This window comes from Plasmodium gonderi (genome assembly GCF_002157705.1).
Source record: "Plasmodium gonderi DNA, contig: Pgo-contig_310, whole genome shotgun sequence".
NCBI classification, from domain to species: Eukaryota; Apicomplexa; class Aconoidasida; order Haemosporida; family Plasmodiidae; genus Plasmodium; species Plasmodium gonderi.
Window position 1 is genome coordinate 1 of NW_021629216.1, and position 22,579 is coordinate 22,579.

At 18.5% G+C, this 22,579-nt stretch overlaps 2 protein-coding genes across 2 annotated transcripts; both read right to left on the reverse strand.

Moving 5' to 3' along the window:
* Window positions 1–6,959: 6,959 nt before the first annotated feature.
* PGO_002695 (variable surface protein) lies at window positions 6,960–8,130 on the reverse strand (the record flags this gene model as incomplete). Its single annotated transcript, XM_028691172.1, has 3 exons — window positions 6,960–7,127; window positions 7,252–7,962; window positions 8,101–8,130. 3 exons carry the CDS (start codon window positions 8,128–8,130, stop codon window positions 6,960–6,962), a joined length of 909 nt encoding a protein of 302 aa, XP_028546973.1.
* A 5,126-nt stretch (window positions 8,131–13,256) lies between these two features.
* PGO_002700 (hypothetical protein) lies at window positions 13,257–13,892 on the reverse strand (the record flags this gene model as incomplete). Its single annotated transcript, XM_028691173.1, has 2 exons — window positions 13,257–13,475; window positions 13,563–13,892. 2 exons carry the CDS (start codon window positions 13,890–13,892, stop codon window positions 13,257–13,259), a joined length of 549 nt encoding a protein of 182 aa, XP_028546974.1.
* Between the last annotated feature and the right edge of the window lie 8,687 nt (window positions 13,893–22,579).

The window sequence follows — 22,579 nt, forward strand, 5'->3', positions numbered from 1 at the left end:
AGAATTATCATTTTAAAAATAGAGTTATATAATATGTGTGCAACATTGTCATTTCTCATAAATTTTTGTACATATCTTATCTTGAATAGTATTAAAATTTTATTTTTATAATATTCGGAATTATTTAAATTAAATTATAATGTTTTATCCGTATACAGAATTATACATCTCAAATAAATTAATTTATATAAAGCGACAGCTTAAATATAAGAATCTTTAATCCATTCCATTTTACGGTTACGCATATGTAAGAGAATATTCTCATTATGTAATAACTCAAATTCAACATTTATTTTTATTTATTTTTTTTATATTAGGTGTTGGATCTTATTATAATTAATGTTAAATATTAATTCATTGTGTTATTTGTAGAGCATGTGTTACAGATTCTTGATATAATCAGATATAATAAACAAATATTGCCTATAAATGTGACAATTTACACAAAATATCAATGCATTAAATTTAATTATCCATATTTTTAAATATGTAGATATCACAGATATTAGTTTTAAGTTAATATTTATAGATTATATATTTCTTGTATATTTTGGTAATAATTATGCATATTATGTGGAAAATTACATTTATGTTTACTTTAGGTTCCTTAAAATTTATAATATTAATATATATTTTATAATTTTTATGACAATTTAACTTATATTTGTTCTTATAATTATTTTTTTATTCATATAAGTAAAATATGTTTTAAGAATATATCATTATTTAAAAAAATTTAATTTGAATTTATATTACTTTAATTTTTTTTGTTAATAATTTTTTAGGAGTAATATATTTATTTATTTTCTATTTCACATCTTTTATCATTTAATTCATTGTGCATTTTTTCATATGAACCAATTAAGATCATATATTTTTTTATTTTCTTTAGCTTCCATAACCTTATTGCTTTGGTTGTAGATATGAGACAAAAGCATTTTACTGAAAATAAAGTGCCATTATTATATTTTTATTTAATCTTTATATATTTTACACAAGAATTTCAATACAATACATAATATAAATTGCAACACAATATATATTAAATAAATATAATATATTTTTAACCTTATATAATATGAAAATAATTATTAATATTGTTAAAAACAAAAAACGTATTTCTGTGCACATTTGTGAACCTGTACCCGAGATTAAATCAGTGTCTATTACTTTAACTTCTTTTGAAACTTCTTCAATATTAGGTGAACTCTCTTTTTTTTTTAATTGTATCTTTTTCTTCATTTTCATAGTGAAATACAGCAAGAATACAAGTAAACCACATTCTTAATCATATAATTCACTAATAAATTCTTTAAACAAATCATTAAAATATTTATGATCTAGAATTCGTGTTATAATTACTTTGAAGTCATTCTAAGGATTGGATTTGTTCTATAAAATAATAAAACTTCGAAATTTTTGGTGTTTTGGTGGTAACAAATTTGTTATATCTATTATATGGTTTATCCAGCTGTTTAAACATTGGAAATATATATTTATCAAAATCATTATAGTACTAGAAACATACATTAGATATTTTTGTACCGAAATCAGATATGCATTCATTTGTCAATTTTTCATAACAGATATTTGTGTTTTCACAATAGCATGGAAAATTTATTGGTAGTTCATGTAGTTTGTAATAGATATATTTTCAACATTCTATCACATTAAATATTTATATATTATTCCTTATATAGTCCAATTAACGGCTAATAACGTGGCAATACTAACTAAAGGGAACATATTTATTATGCTTCCCATCAGTTTTATAAAAATAACTACAAAATCTTGTAAAATGTTGGAGTATATGTCGATCTCTAATGAAGACCATATCCCCTTAAAAACCTTCTGTAATTGTTTGAAGTATATCCCTAAAATAGAACTAAAAACGTTTATAATATAGCATAGATAAATTAAAAAATGTGTCTAAAACAAATAAATTCCTTTTTTTTATAAATAAGGAAATATTAATATTAAGTAATATATATTATATTATAATAACCAATATAAGTATACAATATTTTTCGCACTTGCAGTTCTATCCATTATATAAACATATGTGAACTAATAAATAAAAATATATAATAATATTAAAATATTTATTTAAAAAGTGCATCAATATAACTATTATAGTGAAAGGATATGAATTATTTTCAAAATTTACAAATATAAAAATATTCTTTTTAATTTGAATTAATTTATTTTATACATTATACAAAGATATTATGTTCAAATGGGCATAAACATTTTAGTAGATGAATCAATAGTAGAAAAATAGATACATAAGATTGAAATTTAATAATATTAAATAATGTAAAATATAATTATAATTTCGTTATATATATAAGAAAAGGCCATGCATTAGTTACCATCTCCACAAAATAAAATGGAAAATATATTTATATAAGAAATAATTTTTTCATGCTATATTCATTTATATGCTTTTAAATTCCATTAAAAATTATGAAACATTAAAATTATATAACTTGGATGTTATAATTTATGGTTTATAATTAATTGATTATAGATCAGTATTTTTCTTACTTTATATTAATTATGATATATATATAATAATATGTTTTATCGTAGAAAATGATGATTATAGCTAAGTTGGATTCTATTAATAAATAATTTTGTATTGTAGATGATTTAGTACAACATATTTTTAAAATGTGGTTTAAAATTATAGAAGTGATAATGTACGATATACCTTCTTTATTTCGTAGCAATTGAATATTAAAGAAATTATAAATATATACTGTATAATATATTTATGTATCATAAATAATAAATTTATAATATTTTGTATTATTTTTATGTATATATTATAATTTAACTACATTTTCAATCATTGCATGAAATAATAAAGATGCTTAAATAAATAGTGGCATAAGTGTTATAAAATATTTAATTCAAGATATAAAGAATTTATTTTCATGTTTTCATTAACTGATTATTCCGCATAAGAATAAAATTTTACATTTTATTACTATAATTTTTTTTCATTATATAAATTTCAGAAATGCATGTTAATTATAAGAAAAAATACAACTCTTAATGTCATACATAATGTTTGCTGCAATGTATTTTTTAATATATAAGTAAAAATAATATAGGTATCATATATTTCATTTAACATTAAGCGAATAATAATAATTATGTTATTTTCAACATAATTATTTTCTATTTTATTTCATTCGTTATTAAAAATAAAAAAATCTACAAGTCATTTATATATGAACATTATAAAATATTGTTTGATAAGTCTTCAAAGTTTATTGTACCATTTGTTTATTTTTTTTTTAGTATAATTTTTTTATAGGATAAATTTATTTCCAATAAATTTTTTTTTAATTAAATACAATTATTAAAATGAGTCTAAAACATAAATAAAAAATATATTTTTTATGTTTTACTTGTTTTATATTTTTTTTTTTTTGCAAAATATACTATTGCATCATGTACAGGTATTCCATTTATTATATAGAGTATTTTGCATTTAATTTATAAATAATGAAACATATATAAATTACATTATATTTTATATTAATAAACAAAAGAAAATTAGATTTTCTAATGACTAATAAATATCCTGTTATATGTACATTAAATGATGAACTCGACAACTGAATATATTTACACACAGAATTAAAAGTAGTAGAGTGCAAAAAAAAGTAAATATGAGCTAATATAATTTTTATATCCTTATTATATATATTTTAAACTTTATATATATTACGTTTTATATGAGATAAGAATAATGATTTTTTTACAAAATATTATTCAAGCATAATACTGTAAAGAAAATCTACATATGGACCCTGCATGTAATGATAAAATATAGGTAAATGACACAACAAAAAATGATGGTACATTGAAATATTACATAATAGATATTTTTATTCCCTCATTTATAAATAATCCAATTGAATGATTTATTATATTGAGACATGTCTTATAAATTGGGAATATATGAAACATAAAATTATCAATATATGCGAAAAAGAAGTATAAATGATTCATAAATAGCACATGATATGTGAAATGTTAAATTAATTAATAAAAAAATCAAATGAAATAAATATATAATAATAATTGAAGAGATATGTGGAATATTTAAAAGGACCATTATATAGTGTTGTTATATTGTAATATATCATTGAATGAATTTTTGCAAAGAAAAAAAAAATTAATATAAAAATATGTATGCAGTTACGCAAATTTGAGAATAGATAAAATGTAATATATAATTAATCGTGTATCGTGAATTTATAAGAACAAATTTTATAGTTTTTTATCATTTATGTAAGTGCTGATCGTTATGTGCCAAACAGTTCTTATATATTGATATTAATTATATGCTTGAAGAGTAAAGATTCGCAAAAATTATAAGGTGTATATTCGTGCTAGTATATTACTTAATAATTATTATATGCCTGTTTAAGATTCTATCTAATTCTACCTACTCAATTATCCTGCAAATTTAATGGAAAAAAAGCAATATTGATTAATATGAAAAATACATATACTAAATGAAAATTTAAAAATGAGTTTATAAAGCATTCAGGAGGTTATAAAAAATATATAATTTTTTAACTATCAAATATAAAATATAAAACAGTGGGGAAATTTTATATTGTCCATAAAATTTTATATTTATGGATAATAGGTATATAATAGAAATACAACATATTTATATAGTTTTACGCGTGCTAAAAAATTTATATATACATGTACAATTGTAGAATCCAAGGAAAATATTTTATAAAAGCTTTTGTCGAAATTATGTATTATTTATTAAATATAGAATCCGATATTTAGATCAATACGCATACCTTTACTACATTTGACCATATATATCTCCACTTATATCAGATTCTTCTTATAGACATTCTTAGAAATTATTCATTATTTTGAACAAAAATTAATAAATGATTTTCATATATTAATGAGTGGTAAATATGTAACCTTATAAATATTTTTGAAATACATAAACAGCAAATAATTTAATATATAATGCTAATTTTTTTAAAAAACTTCTTGGTTAACTGAAGAATTTTAATTATAATTTATTAACATTTATGAAAATAAATTATGCATAAGCATTATATAATATTTATCCATCTGAACTGAATAACATGGAAAACTGTGTTTATAATGTTATGCTAAGAATAATAAGCAACATTGACATCAATCTTTTTCATTCATCAATAATAGAAAAATTATGCCTTAAGTTATATTATCATATAGCTCTATAGTTTAATTATCATTTCCCTTACTTACTATTACAATACATATATTCAATTTTATATATTATTTGCTACATTATAAGATATCATAAGGTAATGAAATAATAGAATATTTCTTATATATATATATTGATTTTAAAAAGATTTTTATATTCTCAATAACTAAAAATTATACTGTATATGGAATGATAATGGTTTAATATTAATAAAGAAAATAAGTACTAAAACAAAAATTACAATTATCTGCGTTTAGAATAATTTTCATAACTCCAAAAAAAATAAAAAAATAATCAATATAATATAGAATGTAACTTCTTATAATGTACAAAATAATGATGTAAATAGGAAATAACATCTATTTAAAATATGAAATGTGACAATGACATCAAGTGATACCATGTATGTTTAAAACATGTACACTAATAAGTATTATTTCTGAAATAACAATAAAAAATTTATAAATTCGTTATTAAATATTCTAATATATAAGAAAAAATGATATAAATAATGTTAATTTAATTAAGTTTTTTAAAAATACTACATTATGAGATATATTACATATATATTGTATAAATATATATTAACTTTATTAATAATATTTATCCAAAAAATAACACATAATGATGATTATCAAAATAAATATATATACATACTCCAATAGAATATAAAAATATCTTCAAATAATGAGAATTCATAAGGACAAAATATAGACAGAATATAATATATAATTAGCAGTGTGAATATGAGTAATTCACTTCTGTATATATATATTACATAATAATTTTTATGGAAATAAATATGTTTTAAGAGCATTTTTTTTTCATTAATATGTAAATAAAATATAATATTCCTAAATATGGTGTATATTTAAAAATTAAAATAATAAATGCTTATTTATAAATTAATATACATATATGATTCAGCTGTAACTATTTTTTTATGCATATAATTATGTCGATTAATAAGTATGACATTTCCTTATTATTAAATTACCATAGATATATTTTTCATTATATACAAACAATATATAGCGTTTAAAATCGTGTAAACTAATACAGTAAATGGATAACACTTATTTAATATTTATTTTTTATATATTTATTTTAGTAAAATATTACAGATTAATTATATTGTTCTATTATTCATTAAAACATTAAAATATTCTCTATATATAATAGGTATGTTTAATATAATTATTATATCTGAAATTGATTTGGGAATTATTTTTTTCAAGTACTTTATTAGTATGTATATTATTATATGAGCGTATGTTAACATATATATTGTATTTATTTGAACTTTTTATTAAATATTTAATTCACTTCTCTTTTCACTTAGATTAAATAAGCTTAAAATCACGAAAATAATTATTTATTAATCCTTCAAATTTATTTAAATTTTGATATGTCTATTATATGCTATTCTTATATGATATGTAATAACTATTATTACATGTTAATATGTTGTACTTTTCTTAAGCTCTTTTATAAGAATTATATTTATTTTCATTATGTTACACAGTTTTACATTTAACATTACACGCATTGTCTTAATTTACAGAAAAAATATAAATTAATTTATAATTTAATTATAATTTTATAGCATTTTCTGTTGCATAATTGTTTATTTTTTCATACAATACTCATATCCATTATTGTTTTACTTGGGTGAAATTATTCTTAATTCATTAATTTAAACATGTTTTTATTATGAATAGTGTACTGAACTATATTCTATTGTGTAATCCTTATCAATAGAAGGTTTATAGGGGCTTTCCAATGAATCCAAGAATATAAGATATTCTTCATCCTTTTTATTAATAAATCTCCTTATTTTCACTAACAATTTTTGTAGATATGATCTATAAGACGTATTCTAATAATAACGAAAGTATATCATAGTTATACGCATATTTCATTTATTTGGTACAAATTTTGTAATAATGGGAAACATAAATTTTAATACTTTATATATAATATAAGCTGAATTTATATTTAACCTTATGAAAAATGAATATAATTAATGATAATGCAAATATTGTGAATGTTATAGTTAAAAAAGCTGCACGTATATGTATAAGCGATGAGGACTCTGTGAATTCAGAAGCTTCTTTATGGATATGTTCATTTACAGTATCTTGAATATAGAGAAGTTTAAATGAATTTAGAACTTGACAATAACTGTTATTATTCAGATTTTCACAATTTTTTGAATAATTAGTATATTTTGTAAAACATGTACTATTCTTAGGGCACTTTTCACTCTGTAGTATAAAAGCATTGTATAGATCATTCAATTTTTCAAAATTTTGAAATATATCATCACTAATGTCTTTAATGTATAATTCACATATATTAGATATATTATAATAAATATTTTCATTTTCTTTAATTATCATTTTATTATAAGCTTTTACAGTGCTCTTTTCAGGACAATTATAAATATTTAATAAATATTTTAACCTATAATTGAAATATTTACAGCCTCGTGATATTTCAGTAGTGCTATTTTTATTTTTTATATAATTTAAGTAGAGAAGAAGCTGCTTACAATTTGATACAAAAAAATATCTGTAATACTCATCAAAATTTAAAGATTTTACATTTACTGAACATGTATTGCCAATTTTAGATTCAACATTAGTTGTGCTATTAGTGGTATGAGTATGAAAATCATTCACACATGTGGGGAATATATCCTTAAAATCGTACTAAAAATTAAAGTCACAATGAAAACAATATTTTAATATAATGTTTAAAAAAAATATTTCTTCTTATTCTTACACACATAAAAATATTTTCAGATTACGTAATATAAATTTTAATTAATTAAAAATGTGACGACGTACGTTTTCTGTTACTATTGGTTGCGTAGTCATTGTGTTAATTTATGTGAAATGAACATACAAAAGTTGATATTAATGTGATTAATGGTTTTGCGTGCAAGGGTATTATATTCTGGTTTAAATTAATATGTCGTTTTATACTTTTTGTTTTGAATATATTGATATTTATTATAATTCTATGTAAATAATATAGGAGAAAACAAATTATGTATTTTCATAGTTTAAGTATATGTATTAATAATACGATAATTATTATAATTTACTGTTGTCATATAATCTAATATAAGTAATTAGTAAATATCTTTATTCTTAATTATACATATATATTTTGCTGATATATGTAAATATTATGAATGAATGTATTATACAAAAAATAAATATAACTGATGGATTTCCACTAATAATTGTCCACATATTTATGATGATATTTTGTTTTACTTTTTATAATATCATTTATTATTGTTTTATTACTGTTATTTACCTGTTGTATAAAATAATATATACATTTAATCTAATTAGCATAGCTTGATCATTAAGTATTAAATTTAAACACTTATACTTATATTTTTATATACCCTTGAATAATCTGTATTATTTATATAGACTTCATTTTTTTAAGCCTTATTTTCTGTTTTGCTTCCGATTGATGTATTATTAAAGTAAAATCTGATAAATTAAGGTAACATCTAAAAAAATATTTCAATAAAAAATTGACAAAGTGCCAATATATCCATATTTATATTTCATAATACTCCTGCAATACAAAAAATATTACTGTCGCACATTTATCTTCATATTTTCCCTAAATTTTTCTTGTATCTTATACGAGGATAAGTTATCTATTAATACATTATAAATATATTGCCATTTTATAATTATAGCAATTTTCAATATAATATATTTAAGCGTATTAAAAAGTATTTATTTGGAAGAATAAATATTCACTTTAGAATTTAAAAATAATATATTATAAATGTTGCGAAATATATACATTTTATGCTGTAAAAATATCATATCAATTGAAATTAATTAATATTATTATAAACGAAAAATTCTCTCGTCCAAACGTTTAGAATATTTAATACAATTAAAATAAGGATTATAATTCTGTTATATTGATAAGATAATTCTAATAATTTTTTGTTGTTTATAATAATAAAAAGTTTAATATTCACTATATATATCGCATGCTGATTTCGTTACGAATAATAATTGAAACATCATTTATATAAAAGAATTATTTTAATGTATTACAGAATATAAACATATTAAGTAACATCATATAAATTTAATACTGCTCAAAATACAATATACATCTGAAAATTTATGTACAGAATTACAGTAATTACTGTAAAAATACATATAAAATTCTAGTGCAGAAAAATATGTATATAAATAGAAAATACAGAACAAAGGGGAAAAAATATATATATAAAATAAAACATTGTTATGTTAATTAATATATGTATAAATTTTATTATTATCTCATATTATAAATCTGAATATTCTACATATGTTGACATTATATATTACCTTAGAGGAATTATCTGTATAATACTTTAACTTTTGTACGAATCTTTATATATCCGGAATATAAATTTAGGACATAAATATATTATTCATATAATATATATAGTTTTATTCTTTTAAATAGCATTATATTTTTATTTTCTCTTCTATTGTTTAACAAGCATTAACTTAAGAATACAAATACATAATATATATAATTTTTTAAACAATTTGAAAAAAAAATTTAAATGCTATTAATTTACATAGAAGTTATTAATAACTAATATAAAATAACATAAATTTTAATAAAAAAATGTTACTGAATTATATTATATGAAAAATATGCTTCTATGAATTTTTCTCTTTAGATAAATTTATATTTAAAAAAAAAAAATATATATATTTTATTTTCAAATGACATGACTTTTGACTAACTATATACTGTACATTTTATTTAATGTAAAAGAAAAAATAAGAATATTTTAGTAAAATATAGTATAATATATGTTTATATAATCTTAATTCTATATCCATTTATGTATCACAAGCTCTACAAATAATGTTCAAGATATATAAATATATAATATATAAATTAATTTTTTTTAAATAGGATGTATGCCCTTAATATATGGTATAAAAAAAAAATTCTAAAACAAATATTACATAAAAAAAATAAATATGTCTATAAAAAATCGTAATTATTTTTCGTGTAATAAAAAACATGTAATTTTCTTTAGGAAGGAATTAATAGTAAAAAACATTTACGAAAGCATTACTATTAAGAAAACAAATATTTGCATTATATTTTTTACATATGTTGATACATATTTATACATACGAACATAAAAAAATTATTAATTCTCACACCTTAAAATTATTTCATTCTTCTTTTATTTTTATCGAGACACATATTTGTTTTAGTTATGTATGTTATAGTAATCATAAATATGAATACAGGGTATTATAACATATATGTTATAGATTTATTCAAATTTATATCATGTACATTTTGTTAAATATAAACTATAGATTACATTATTATTAGCTTATTTACCTCACACATTTTTCATCCAATAGATATATTAAAAAATCACAAAATATTTGTCTATAGTGATTTATAATATAAGTATAATTTTTTATAATATAAATTAGAGCAAACATTTATTTGAATACGCACAATCAATATACTAACATCATAAAATTTTTTAGTGATGTATCTCTTAATATTAAGAATGCTTAATCAGCGTACAAATCAATTCCATGTAATTATAGATATATGCTGTGCAATGTATATATACATATACATTTCTTTTAATTTATTATTACTTATTTATAGAATGTGAAAACCGTGCTTATTAGGAAATAAGTTCACACTAAATATATTATTTAAATATTATCCATTTAATTATTTACACACGAAAAAATATGATGTTGTTAAACAACATGATTTTTTGCATACTTTTGTGAAAATAATATTAGAATAGTACAAAAATACTCATATTAATTATATATATAATTTTATAATTTTACATATCCTATAAATTCATATTTATTACTATTTATTATGCACATATGCTTTGCTTTATTTTACAACTCTAGATATATATAAAAAATGAATATATTTTAGGGTAATGCTAAAATAAAATATTTAAATATCATTCTAGTAATTAGTATAAATTGTTCACATTGTATATAAATATAGTTATCTATAAAAAAAAAATTATAATAATTATTATTGTCTTCTTTATTAAAAGAAAAGAATATACGAAATATTATATACATACAATTTATTCAATTAATGGTAATTATAAAAATAAATTTACTAAAATAGAAATAATCTAAAATATTTTGAAGCAGAAAATACATGGTGCAAAGCATAAGAAAATATAGTGCTTTAATTAATATACGTTAAAAAATATTTTGTAATATTAAAACGTATATATATATTGCACAAAATAAATATACATATAAGTAAGATTATTACGCTATACTGTATTTTTAAAGATATATACATTAAACAAGTTGCATGAGATAGAATATTCTATAGAAGCAATTAAAAAATATGTTTAATTATTATATGCTATTTTTATTTATTTCGTTCAGTATATTTATTTTTACTCATTTGATATTTATATGCATAATTACTATTAAATATATTTATATCACATTTTATTGTAAAAAGTGATGAGATGTTTTTTGTATTACTATGATATATTTAATGTATAATAGAAGAATATTTTATTATATATGTTATACACTGTTATTCTATTCCGAAGTATATCATTTGCATGCTACATTGTTAATATTGTAATACAAAAAAATATATATATTAGCAATATTATTTATGTTTAAGACACTTTTTTCTCATAATTCAACTCTTATCTACTTTTGTACATATTGGTTATTTATGTTATCCACTTATATTAGTTAAACTATAATTATTATAATAACTCATATAGATATTTTTAGTTTTTCCAATAATATTGTTATATGTTCATAGATTAATAATAAATATCACTATAAAAATAAGTTAAACATTATTTCAATTTATAATAATAAAAATAATATATTAAAAAAAGTAATATGCAAACGTAAATTTATGAACACAATAACTTAAAGCTATTACAAATACTATTTAATGAATGCATGGTGTTATATGTCAAATATGATATAAATAGTTTTTTCTTGAGCATTCTATGTATTTTTTTAATTATTTTCTTTTAAAATATTTAAGATATAAATATATAAATTAATAGAATTTTATGGAAATATTTTAATAATAACTTAGATTATGTTATATAAATATACCAAAATTTATTTTTTTGTACATTAATTAGAAGCTTATATTTTTGATATAAACTTATTCCATTGATGATATAGATTGGTTATTTAAAATATAAATATAAAATTAAGGATCATTTTTATTTACATTTACCTTATTTTATGATAAACTAAGTTACAATTAAATTGTGTCAAATATGTATACATTTTATTTATTTTATTTCATGTATAATAATATTTCTTCTTTTAATTATGTGTAATTAAAAATTTTGCATTTTATGAATGAAATCATATGAATACAGTGCATGTTTCAAATTTTAATATTCTTATTTTTTATATGAGTAGTAATGATAATTGTTAATTATGTTTATATATTATTGTATGTTTGTACATCTTGATGATCACTGAAAAATTTTTTGTATTATAAGGAAATATTTAAAAATATATAATTCCTTTTTTTTTTTTATGTATTATCAAATAATTATTAATTTTTTATAACATTTTATTTCATTATTATTTTTATTTTTTTATTTTGTAAAAATAATTATTACTAAATTTTATTGTTTAAATGTAACTATATTATGTTCATTAATAGCATTTATACATTCTTCATGTTTAGATTATGGAGGTGTACCCTAATTGGTACTTAATATTAAAAAAATTATTTTGTGTGAATTCTGATGAATCCATTATCTTGAGATTATGTTTGTTTTTTTTAATCCATATTTTCCTTACTTTCCTTACTGTTGGCTGTAAAAATTAATCAGGCGGAGTATATTGGTCATGTAGGACAATTTTGTATATATAACTGTACTATTTATTTTATGTAAAAATGTCATAATTATGAGTAAAGTAAATTTTTAAAAAAATTATGAAAAGAATAAATTAATTTTATATTTAACCTTATATAAAAAAAATGTTATCATTAATAATGTAAATAATATAATAATTAAAGTTAAAATAACTGTAAGTTTATTTGTAAAATTTGCGTGTTGTGGGACTGCAGTTAATTGTTTTTGTTCTATTATTTGCTCTATATTTTTTACATTTTGCTCCATAAAATAATCTAACAATTCACGAAAACTGTCCTTTTTGGATCATGTATACATTTTTGATAATTCCTTGTACTTATTATAACAAGGAGTATTTGAAAGGCATATATTATCATTCAATACAAAGTGTCTATATAGTTCATTCAAATCCTTCATTACGGAATATATACTTTCATCCATATCTTCAAAATTTTCCCAATACATATTAGAAACCTTCTTAATATCACTTTGTTTGGTGTTATTAATAATTATTTTGTAAGCTTCGTCACTTTCTTCTTTAGGGAATCTATAGGTTTTTAGTATATCTTTTAGCAGATAGTTAAAATATTTACAACTTCGTTTTTTATCGTAGAATTTTTTATGTTCTATATAGTCTAAATAGAGTATAAGTCGTTTACAATCTTTTTTAAAGTCATTCACAAGAAACAATGGATTTAAAGATGTTTGAATCATAGTACATGCTTCTTCAAGTGTAGAATTTTAAAGATTTTCTTCATTCATAGCACGAGTATTATAATAAAGCATACTGTTGGAAAATGTATCCACGAAAAAGTATTAAAAATAAACTCATAATACATATAAAAGATTAAAATGATATTTATAAAAAGTGCTTTTTCCTATGTATATATATATATTCATAACTATCAAATTAGTTAATGTTAATTTTAGTTGACATTAATAATAGGAACTTACCTCAGTCCTTATATTACATTGGGAAATCATTGTGATTTTTTATACAAAATAAACAAAATTCAGTTTATATTAATGTAATTATAAATATTCATTGGTAAAAGTATTATTCTATATTTAAATAAAAGACTTTTTAATATATAATACATAAATTTTAAACGCTTTTTATAAAGTTATATTTTTATTTGATTCCTCTTGTATAAAAGAATATAATTAAATAATTCGTTCTAGATAAGGAAATCAATTATTTATATGATAAAAGAATATGAAAAAAACATATATAACTATGAAATTAAATAAAAATGTATAATGATAAAATGAAAATATTTTTAATTACTGTTATGTATATATTACTCATACAACAAATTAGTCTCTTAATATAATAAACTATGAATTATATATATTAATATAACCCATATTCATCTCATAATATTTATATATATTCATCTTTCATGAATGAAGATATTTGGAATAAATATACATAGATAATAAAATAATAATTTTATAAGTTAAATATATAAATTTTATTTTAAGTTTTATATTTATATTTTATTATTTATAATAAAATATATATAGTTTGTAATTTAATTTACATAATAAACAATCATAAAATATTTATAAATAAAAATATAAGTATATTATTTTCATAAATTGAATGTTAAATGAAGGACATAATATTGTTCAAAGATATAAATGTCATATTTACTTAGGCACAGAAAAAATATATATATTACCACTGATAGTCTATTAAATAATATAAGGATTAATGTTATAATTAAAAAAATATTATTTTTTATTCATAGATTATTCATATCAATAATCATATATATATAAGATACATCAGACTATTTAAATTTATCAGATATATATATTAATATATTATATATGAATACGGAATAGAACATGTATTCATGATTCAATATTATAAAACAATGAATTTAGATAAAGGATGCAATGCAAGATATCATTAAAGTGTATACATATCTATTTCTACAATTTTTACATGTATAAAGCATATATAGATATAATTATGAATATATTTTTTAGGAAAAATAAGGCAAAACATTTTCCATATATATACAATATAATCTAAATTACAAACTGTATGTGATATCTATAATTTTTTTTGTTTTTTTAACATTCTAACAGAAGTATTTTTGAACAATAAAACTTTTTATTAAATATACAACGATTTACATAATAAAATATAAATCATATAGTCGAATTAATTTATATGATATTTTTTTGCTGACAATTCAAAGATAAATTATATATAAGAACATATGGTATAAGCTTTTATACTGTTTTATTATGATATATAATAATTAAGAATTATATTTTCATAATATTATTAACTATGTATATAGAATTTTAAATAATAAAATAATTGAAATGCATAAACCATCCAAAAAATAAAAATGTTTAAGTATGAGAAAAAATTTCTTAATATTTGAAAACACATAATACAGAATAGCATTCCTGTAGTTAACATTAAATATATTGATGGAATTTCTTTTTTAAAATTATAAAGGTTTATTATATAAAGCGAAAGGAAGAAATATGATACATGAAAAAAAATAACATATATTAAAATCATTTTTTATTATAAACTCTAAAGGGATAATTGTTAATGTATTACAAGATATCTTGTACATATTATATATAATGATTAAGAATTTTCTAATTATATAATTATGAAAAACCATTTATATTTATTGTATGAACAAGTTGTATACGATTTACATTTCAATGGAAAAGATATATTAAATATATGTTTTATTTTACTATAAAAGTTATATATATTTATAATTTACAATATAAGAACTTATATATTTTATTTTATAATATTTAATTAAACTATGAATCCATTACAGTACACTTTTAGTATAAATAAAAATACATGATAATTGTACAGAATAAATATATTACACAAGTAAATATAGTACTTTGATATGTTTATCTTAATAATTAAGATAAAATTATGAAATATGGAAACATAATGTGACATGACAACTTACACACACGACACCATTTTCCTTACAGTAATAGCTATTCGAAATATGCTTTAATGAAATAATATAAAAATTAATACTTATATAATAATAATTATTATTATACAAATTTAACTTATCATGAAAAAATATAATACTTATAAATTTATTTTCCTTAATGATATTTTGTATAGTACTTTTTTTATATTTTATATGTATTTCTTTTAATTATGATTAAATAATCTTTTTATGATACAAATTTTAGCCTTATATTTGATGAATATAACAGTACATATATTTTTTTTTTACTTAAATGTATATAAAAACTAGAGGTATATTTAATAAATCTACTTTGTAATATTCATGAAAAGGACCCACAAGTTTTTACTTATTTTTTTATTTCATTTCCATGTAATTAAGAGACTAACGTTATAAATTAATTAGAGAAAATTTTTTTGTTCCTCTAAAAGAATAACACATAAATTAATACGTTACTAAGAATTAAAAAATAGATAAAACAAATATCATACATAAAAATTAAAAACTAATTTTCTAAAAGCTATATAAGAAGTTTAATGAGAAAAAATGTATACCATATATACATATTTAAATTGTAATATATAAAATAATGATTTAATTTAGTTCTTTGTATCATTCTTAAATAAATATTATACAGTGTAGATTTGGTTTCTTTGGATTTTTTTTAGGAAATATATGAAAATTATTTCCATTAATTATGAAGTCTATATCCATATTATTTTTAAATGATTATATATATAAACCATATTTATAAGAACCTTGATTTGAAACAGAATGTCTTTCATAAATGCTTTTATACTGATTCCATTCTATTGTAATTATGGGGATGAAAATTTTCTGTAAAATATTGTATAACATTATAATATATATTAATACGTTAAATACACTTTAATATGATATTTAGTTAATAATATTGATAGAAATATTTTTATTATATTTATTCCTAATTTATATAATGGATATAAATAACAAATACGAATTTATCATATCTAAAAACATAATGAATTATACATATAAATATTTAAATTAAAAGAAATTAAATTTTTGTGTATTATTAGTTCCATTAAGTAAAAGACAATTATCAAAATAAGATGATTGAAATAGACATACATTAGTTAACGAATGCTATTTATATTGTAGATTATACAATTCTTACTAGTGTATTAGTAAATATTATATATATATAGTTATTATATATGTTTATATAATAAATTAATTACTTCACATTCATATACTTTTTGTTTTTTTTTAAATTGTGTGTAAAATAAATATCTACAGGTGAAAGCACTAATATTTCATATATATATGATTAATTTGAATTGAAAGTATAAAAGCAAAAAATATATATATATATTTTAAGTATTTTTTACATTATTATAATATATTATTTTTAAATTCATTCTCCTTCATATTTTGTAAATATATCTGCGCTATAAATATACATAGTGTTTGAAGATAATATAATTTTATTTATATAGTTTATATGCATCAGTTATTAGTGCACATTATTCATAATGTGAAAAAAATTATTATTGTATTTTATCATACCCTAATAATAATTACTAAATAGTATTTATATGTTTAATTGATCTATTATTTATTTTAATCTACAATTTTTAATTTATATTTATGGCAGCATATATATATTTCTGTATTACATTATACTAATAAAATTGCATATATGTAAAACAATATATATGTCTTTTTTTTAGTAATATATTTATAGATAAATTTATTTTTTTTTTATGATATTATAGAGAACAATGATTTATTATATATATATATATATAATACTATTCTATTTAATCATTTTAATCAATTTCATTCATATTTTTTGTTCTTATGTATATTATTTTACACGTTGTCATTACTGTTATTACAAGAAAGTTCATATATATTTATACTTTTATTAAAACTGATTATTATATTTTTTCTAATGAAATAGGAATATATAATTTTTTATTGTATAACTCAATTATGTGAATAATATACAAATAAGCTTTAAATTAATAGTATAATATTTTACTAAGATTTATATATATGGAATAAAATTAAATCATCTTCCAAAATATATATACTGATTTTTTTAAATGGGCTCTCATATTACAAGATATAATGAAATGTTTATTTCATTATTGTATGAAAATATGAATATTCTGCACATATGGGAATATATAAATATATAATATATCTTAAAATATATAATGTGTTTGAGTTTAGGAATGTATAAAAAAAGCAAGTATCTGTATGAGGTTTATCGCATGGTATAAGAATTATGTTGTAAGGTAGGCTGTTCACAATATAGCGCCAGTGTAAATAATATCCAATTATATTTTTTATTCTCACTTCTTCAGATTATTCATTTAGTTGAATTCATTGTCCTTAATTTTATTATTCTCTTGAATTTAGTCTAAAGGCAATAGTTAATTTTTTTGCGATTTCCTTTTTAGAAAAAAATATAGAGTACATTACAATGCAAATGGCCTATTATAATTTAGTGTACTGTAAGCCTTAATAGTATCATAGCATGTGTAAATTTGATGATTTTTAATAATAGGAATATCTTAATTTTTCTATTTGTTTTGATTATTCATATCATAAATATCATGTATATATATAACATATGACAGTGTCTCATATTATAGATATTCCTTATCATTATAATATTTTATTTAAGCACAATATATTTATGGATTACTACATAATAAAATGTTGATAGAGTATAATATATTGCTATGAATATGTATATGATAATTTACGATTAAAATCATAATTTTTAGAAGTATGAAAGCTATTCCAAACCTAATTACACATAATATTTAAGAAGACTTATATAAATTAACTTGTAATTTTTATTTTTAATGTAAGTTATTAACTCATTTACATAATTATGACAAGGAATATTAACATTATTTTAGCTATTTTGTATCACAGATCTCAAAAAAATTCTAGACATCATTTTATTTGTACTATCCCGTAACGTTTTTTGAAGATATATTATTATAAACAAAATAATTGACGTAAAACTAAAACTTTAAGAAGAAAAATTTATATAAATAATATTTTCACTCATTTATTCATAATTATTGATTAAAGTATAGAACCTACACTTTTGGTCACGTAAAATATTATTAAATTATAGTACTTTTTTTTTCATTCGATATACACCTAATTATAGCTAAAAAGAAATAATTTCAAGCATAAACGTTAAAAATATGATTCAATATATTCTATAAAATAAAAATGTAAGTAAAAATGAGAATAAATTTCAGATGAATTATGTGTCAAGAAAAATAACCTTTTTGCCATATAGCATATCATTATGTATAAATTAAAGGAAATATATCTATAAAAAATCATATATTTTTTCTCTTGAAGTTGTAAAGTTACTTTTTTATCTATTTAATTTATGTGTTACATAATGTGAACGTATCAATAATCAAAAAGGAATATAACTTATATTTAATGGAGAAAAAATTTAATAGAAAACACTATTATTTATGTGTAAAATTTTAAGAGAAATGTTTGTACATTTATTCTTTATATTATATAATAATGGAAGTTTCAAAAGGTAGCATTATATTTCATTGTTGTAATACTATATATTTACATAAGTTATTCGGAAATTATATCTATAATTTTATTTAGAATAATATTCTATAACATTCTAGTGATGAGGGAAAATTAAATGTGTTTTACAATTAAATAAGAAAAAAAATATTTGCAAAAACAAATAATACATTTAGACAAACTTTATTTCTCATTTGTATTATAGACAAATAGTTATCTATGGTTAAATGTTTATTAATAAATATCAGCAGATATTAATAAAAATTTCAGCTTTAATTTAATCAGAACTAATGAAAACAATTGTTTTTAACAAAAAATTTTTCTAATAAATATTTTTATGGACTGATAAATAATTTATATGAAAAAAATAAAATCAATTAAATTAGTATATAAATAAGCATGCAAAACTGGTATATCTATATAATAATATTAATAATAAAATAAACAAAAAAAAAATTATTAAATATATGAACACAAAAGCCATATACAAAGAAATTCCTTCACATATACACAAAATAAATTATATAATTAAGATGTTCATTATAATAAAACAATGACAATTATACATATTTTCATATATTAGTATGTCATACACAAAATTTTGATAATACTATAAAATATGTAGTATAAAATGTTTACATATATATATTTTTTGTATATTTATTTTATCTTAATTAATTATTTATATTTTATTATACAGTTTTATACTATTATATATTTTTAACAGTTATTATATATTTATTGGTATAATATATATTACAATGTTTTATAATAAAAATTTTTGAAATTTTTTATACATATTAGTGGAATAGAATTTTCCCTATTTTTACATTAAAATGTTGTAATAAATTAGCATACAAAATATTATTTAAGGTTATAATATTCAGTTAATATATAATATGCATTATGATAGTATAATTAGGACCATGTTTTTTCTATATGTATATATAACTTATTGTAGTGTGAACACATAATATATGCGTTTTAGCATAAACATTATAGATGTTTTCTCTTTATTATTTGGAATATGTAATACTTTTTTATATTTTAGTCGTTATATATATTTTTTTTATTTTTTAATATTTTTGTTAATGTTATATATGTATGATTAAATATTTTAATTGTTGTTATATTTGTAATCACAATTTTGTGTATTTTATCATGGTTTTATGAAACTAACACATTTTTTTCATATATAATTTATTACTGTCTTCAATATTGATATGATATGTATTATTCTTTATACTTTAAATCATTTTAATTATCATGTTCATGCATCTGAAATTGATGTACTTGGTACACATATTCCTCCATATATTTTTTACTCTTTTAATAGGATAGAGTACATGCATTCCATATGGCGTAAACTAATAAAAAATAAGAATTTAATGAGTTCATATAAATTATAGATTGTTAAAGAATTTTATTCTCAATTCATATAATAAAAATATTTGCATATATTTATTGCATATATTTATATGAAAATTTTCTCAACCCTATATAGATAAAATGAGATTATTAATATTATTATGGTAATAAGCGCTGTAGATACAGTAGGAATTAAATTTTTAATATATTGTTCGTGCACTACACCTATTATTTCTGTGTACATCTTTATTTCACTATGTGCAAATTTTGTTATTTTACTGAAATAAACTTCAATTTTTTTCCATATAGTTTCAAAATTATCATAGTTTATATTTTTTGTTATTTATTCATTCTTTTGAATTATGTTAATGAATTCATATAAAGCTGTAAGGAAAAAAACATCTCTTTTTTCACTATAAATACCTAAAAGATGTTCACATTTTGTAGTAGTTTGTGTAAAATAAATGTCTAATGAACTATCACATATATGGCCATCTGCAGAAATATGAAGAGATGCATAGAATTATACGCAATATATAATTTCTCTATTTTAATATATATCTCTTCATTCATGTAATTTATTTGAGATAAACATTTGTTATCATGATTGTATTCTTGAAAGCGTGTTTGAAATTCTTCAAATTTAGAAGTATCAGACTCATTAAACAGCCTAATATTTTGATTAATCAAAGAGATTATATAATTAGAGCATTTTTTTCTCACAGGAAACATATTTTTTATTGTATTCTAAATACTTTTTTATATTTTCAAAAAATGTATCAATTATGTTTAGTATTACTCAAAAGGTTTCCACTACCTGTTTCTTTATCTAGAAGAGTATCTTCAGCAGATATTCTTATATTATTGAATATATGCATAAATTTAACGAAATCATGGTAAGAATAATACTTATAAGAATATTAATTTAGCTTATAATAGAATAATAGTTAAAATGAATATTAATCTAACGCATTACTGTATGAATTTTATAAAGAAATATATTTATAAATATTTTTACATTATGAGGTTTATCGTTAATTCATTATCATCATTGTTATCACCTATTGTAAATTAATATAAAAAAAATGAATTCAATATTATTATGTATAAAATTGTTAACATCTTAAATAAATACCGTATTACATATAATTATAATCTACACAATCCTTATATTTTTTTACATTTTAATCAGAAGTTTTTTGAAAATATATTTGCTCATAAAAATATATTAAGAGCGTTTTCGATATTGTAACTAATATTCTAAATAAGAACAAGTTATATTCATGAAAAAGATGTATGATAATGCAGAATATCAAATTTTACGAAAAGTGCTAACTTTAATTCCTTGTGTTTATTGATTATATATTGGGGTATATGGGTATTATTTAATTTTTTATGGCATATGTTTTAGTTTTAGTGTTTTGAATCTTATTATTAATACATAATATATATTAGAACCTGTTAATATATATTATTATAATT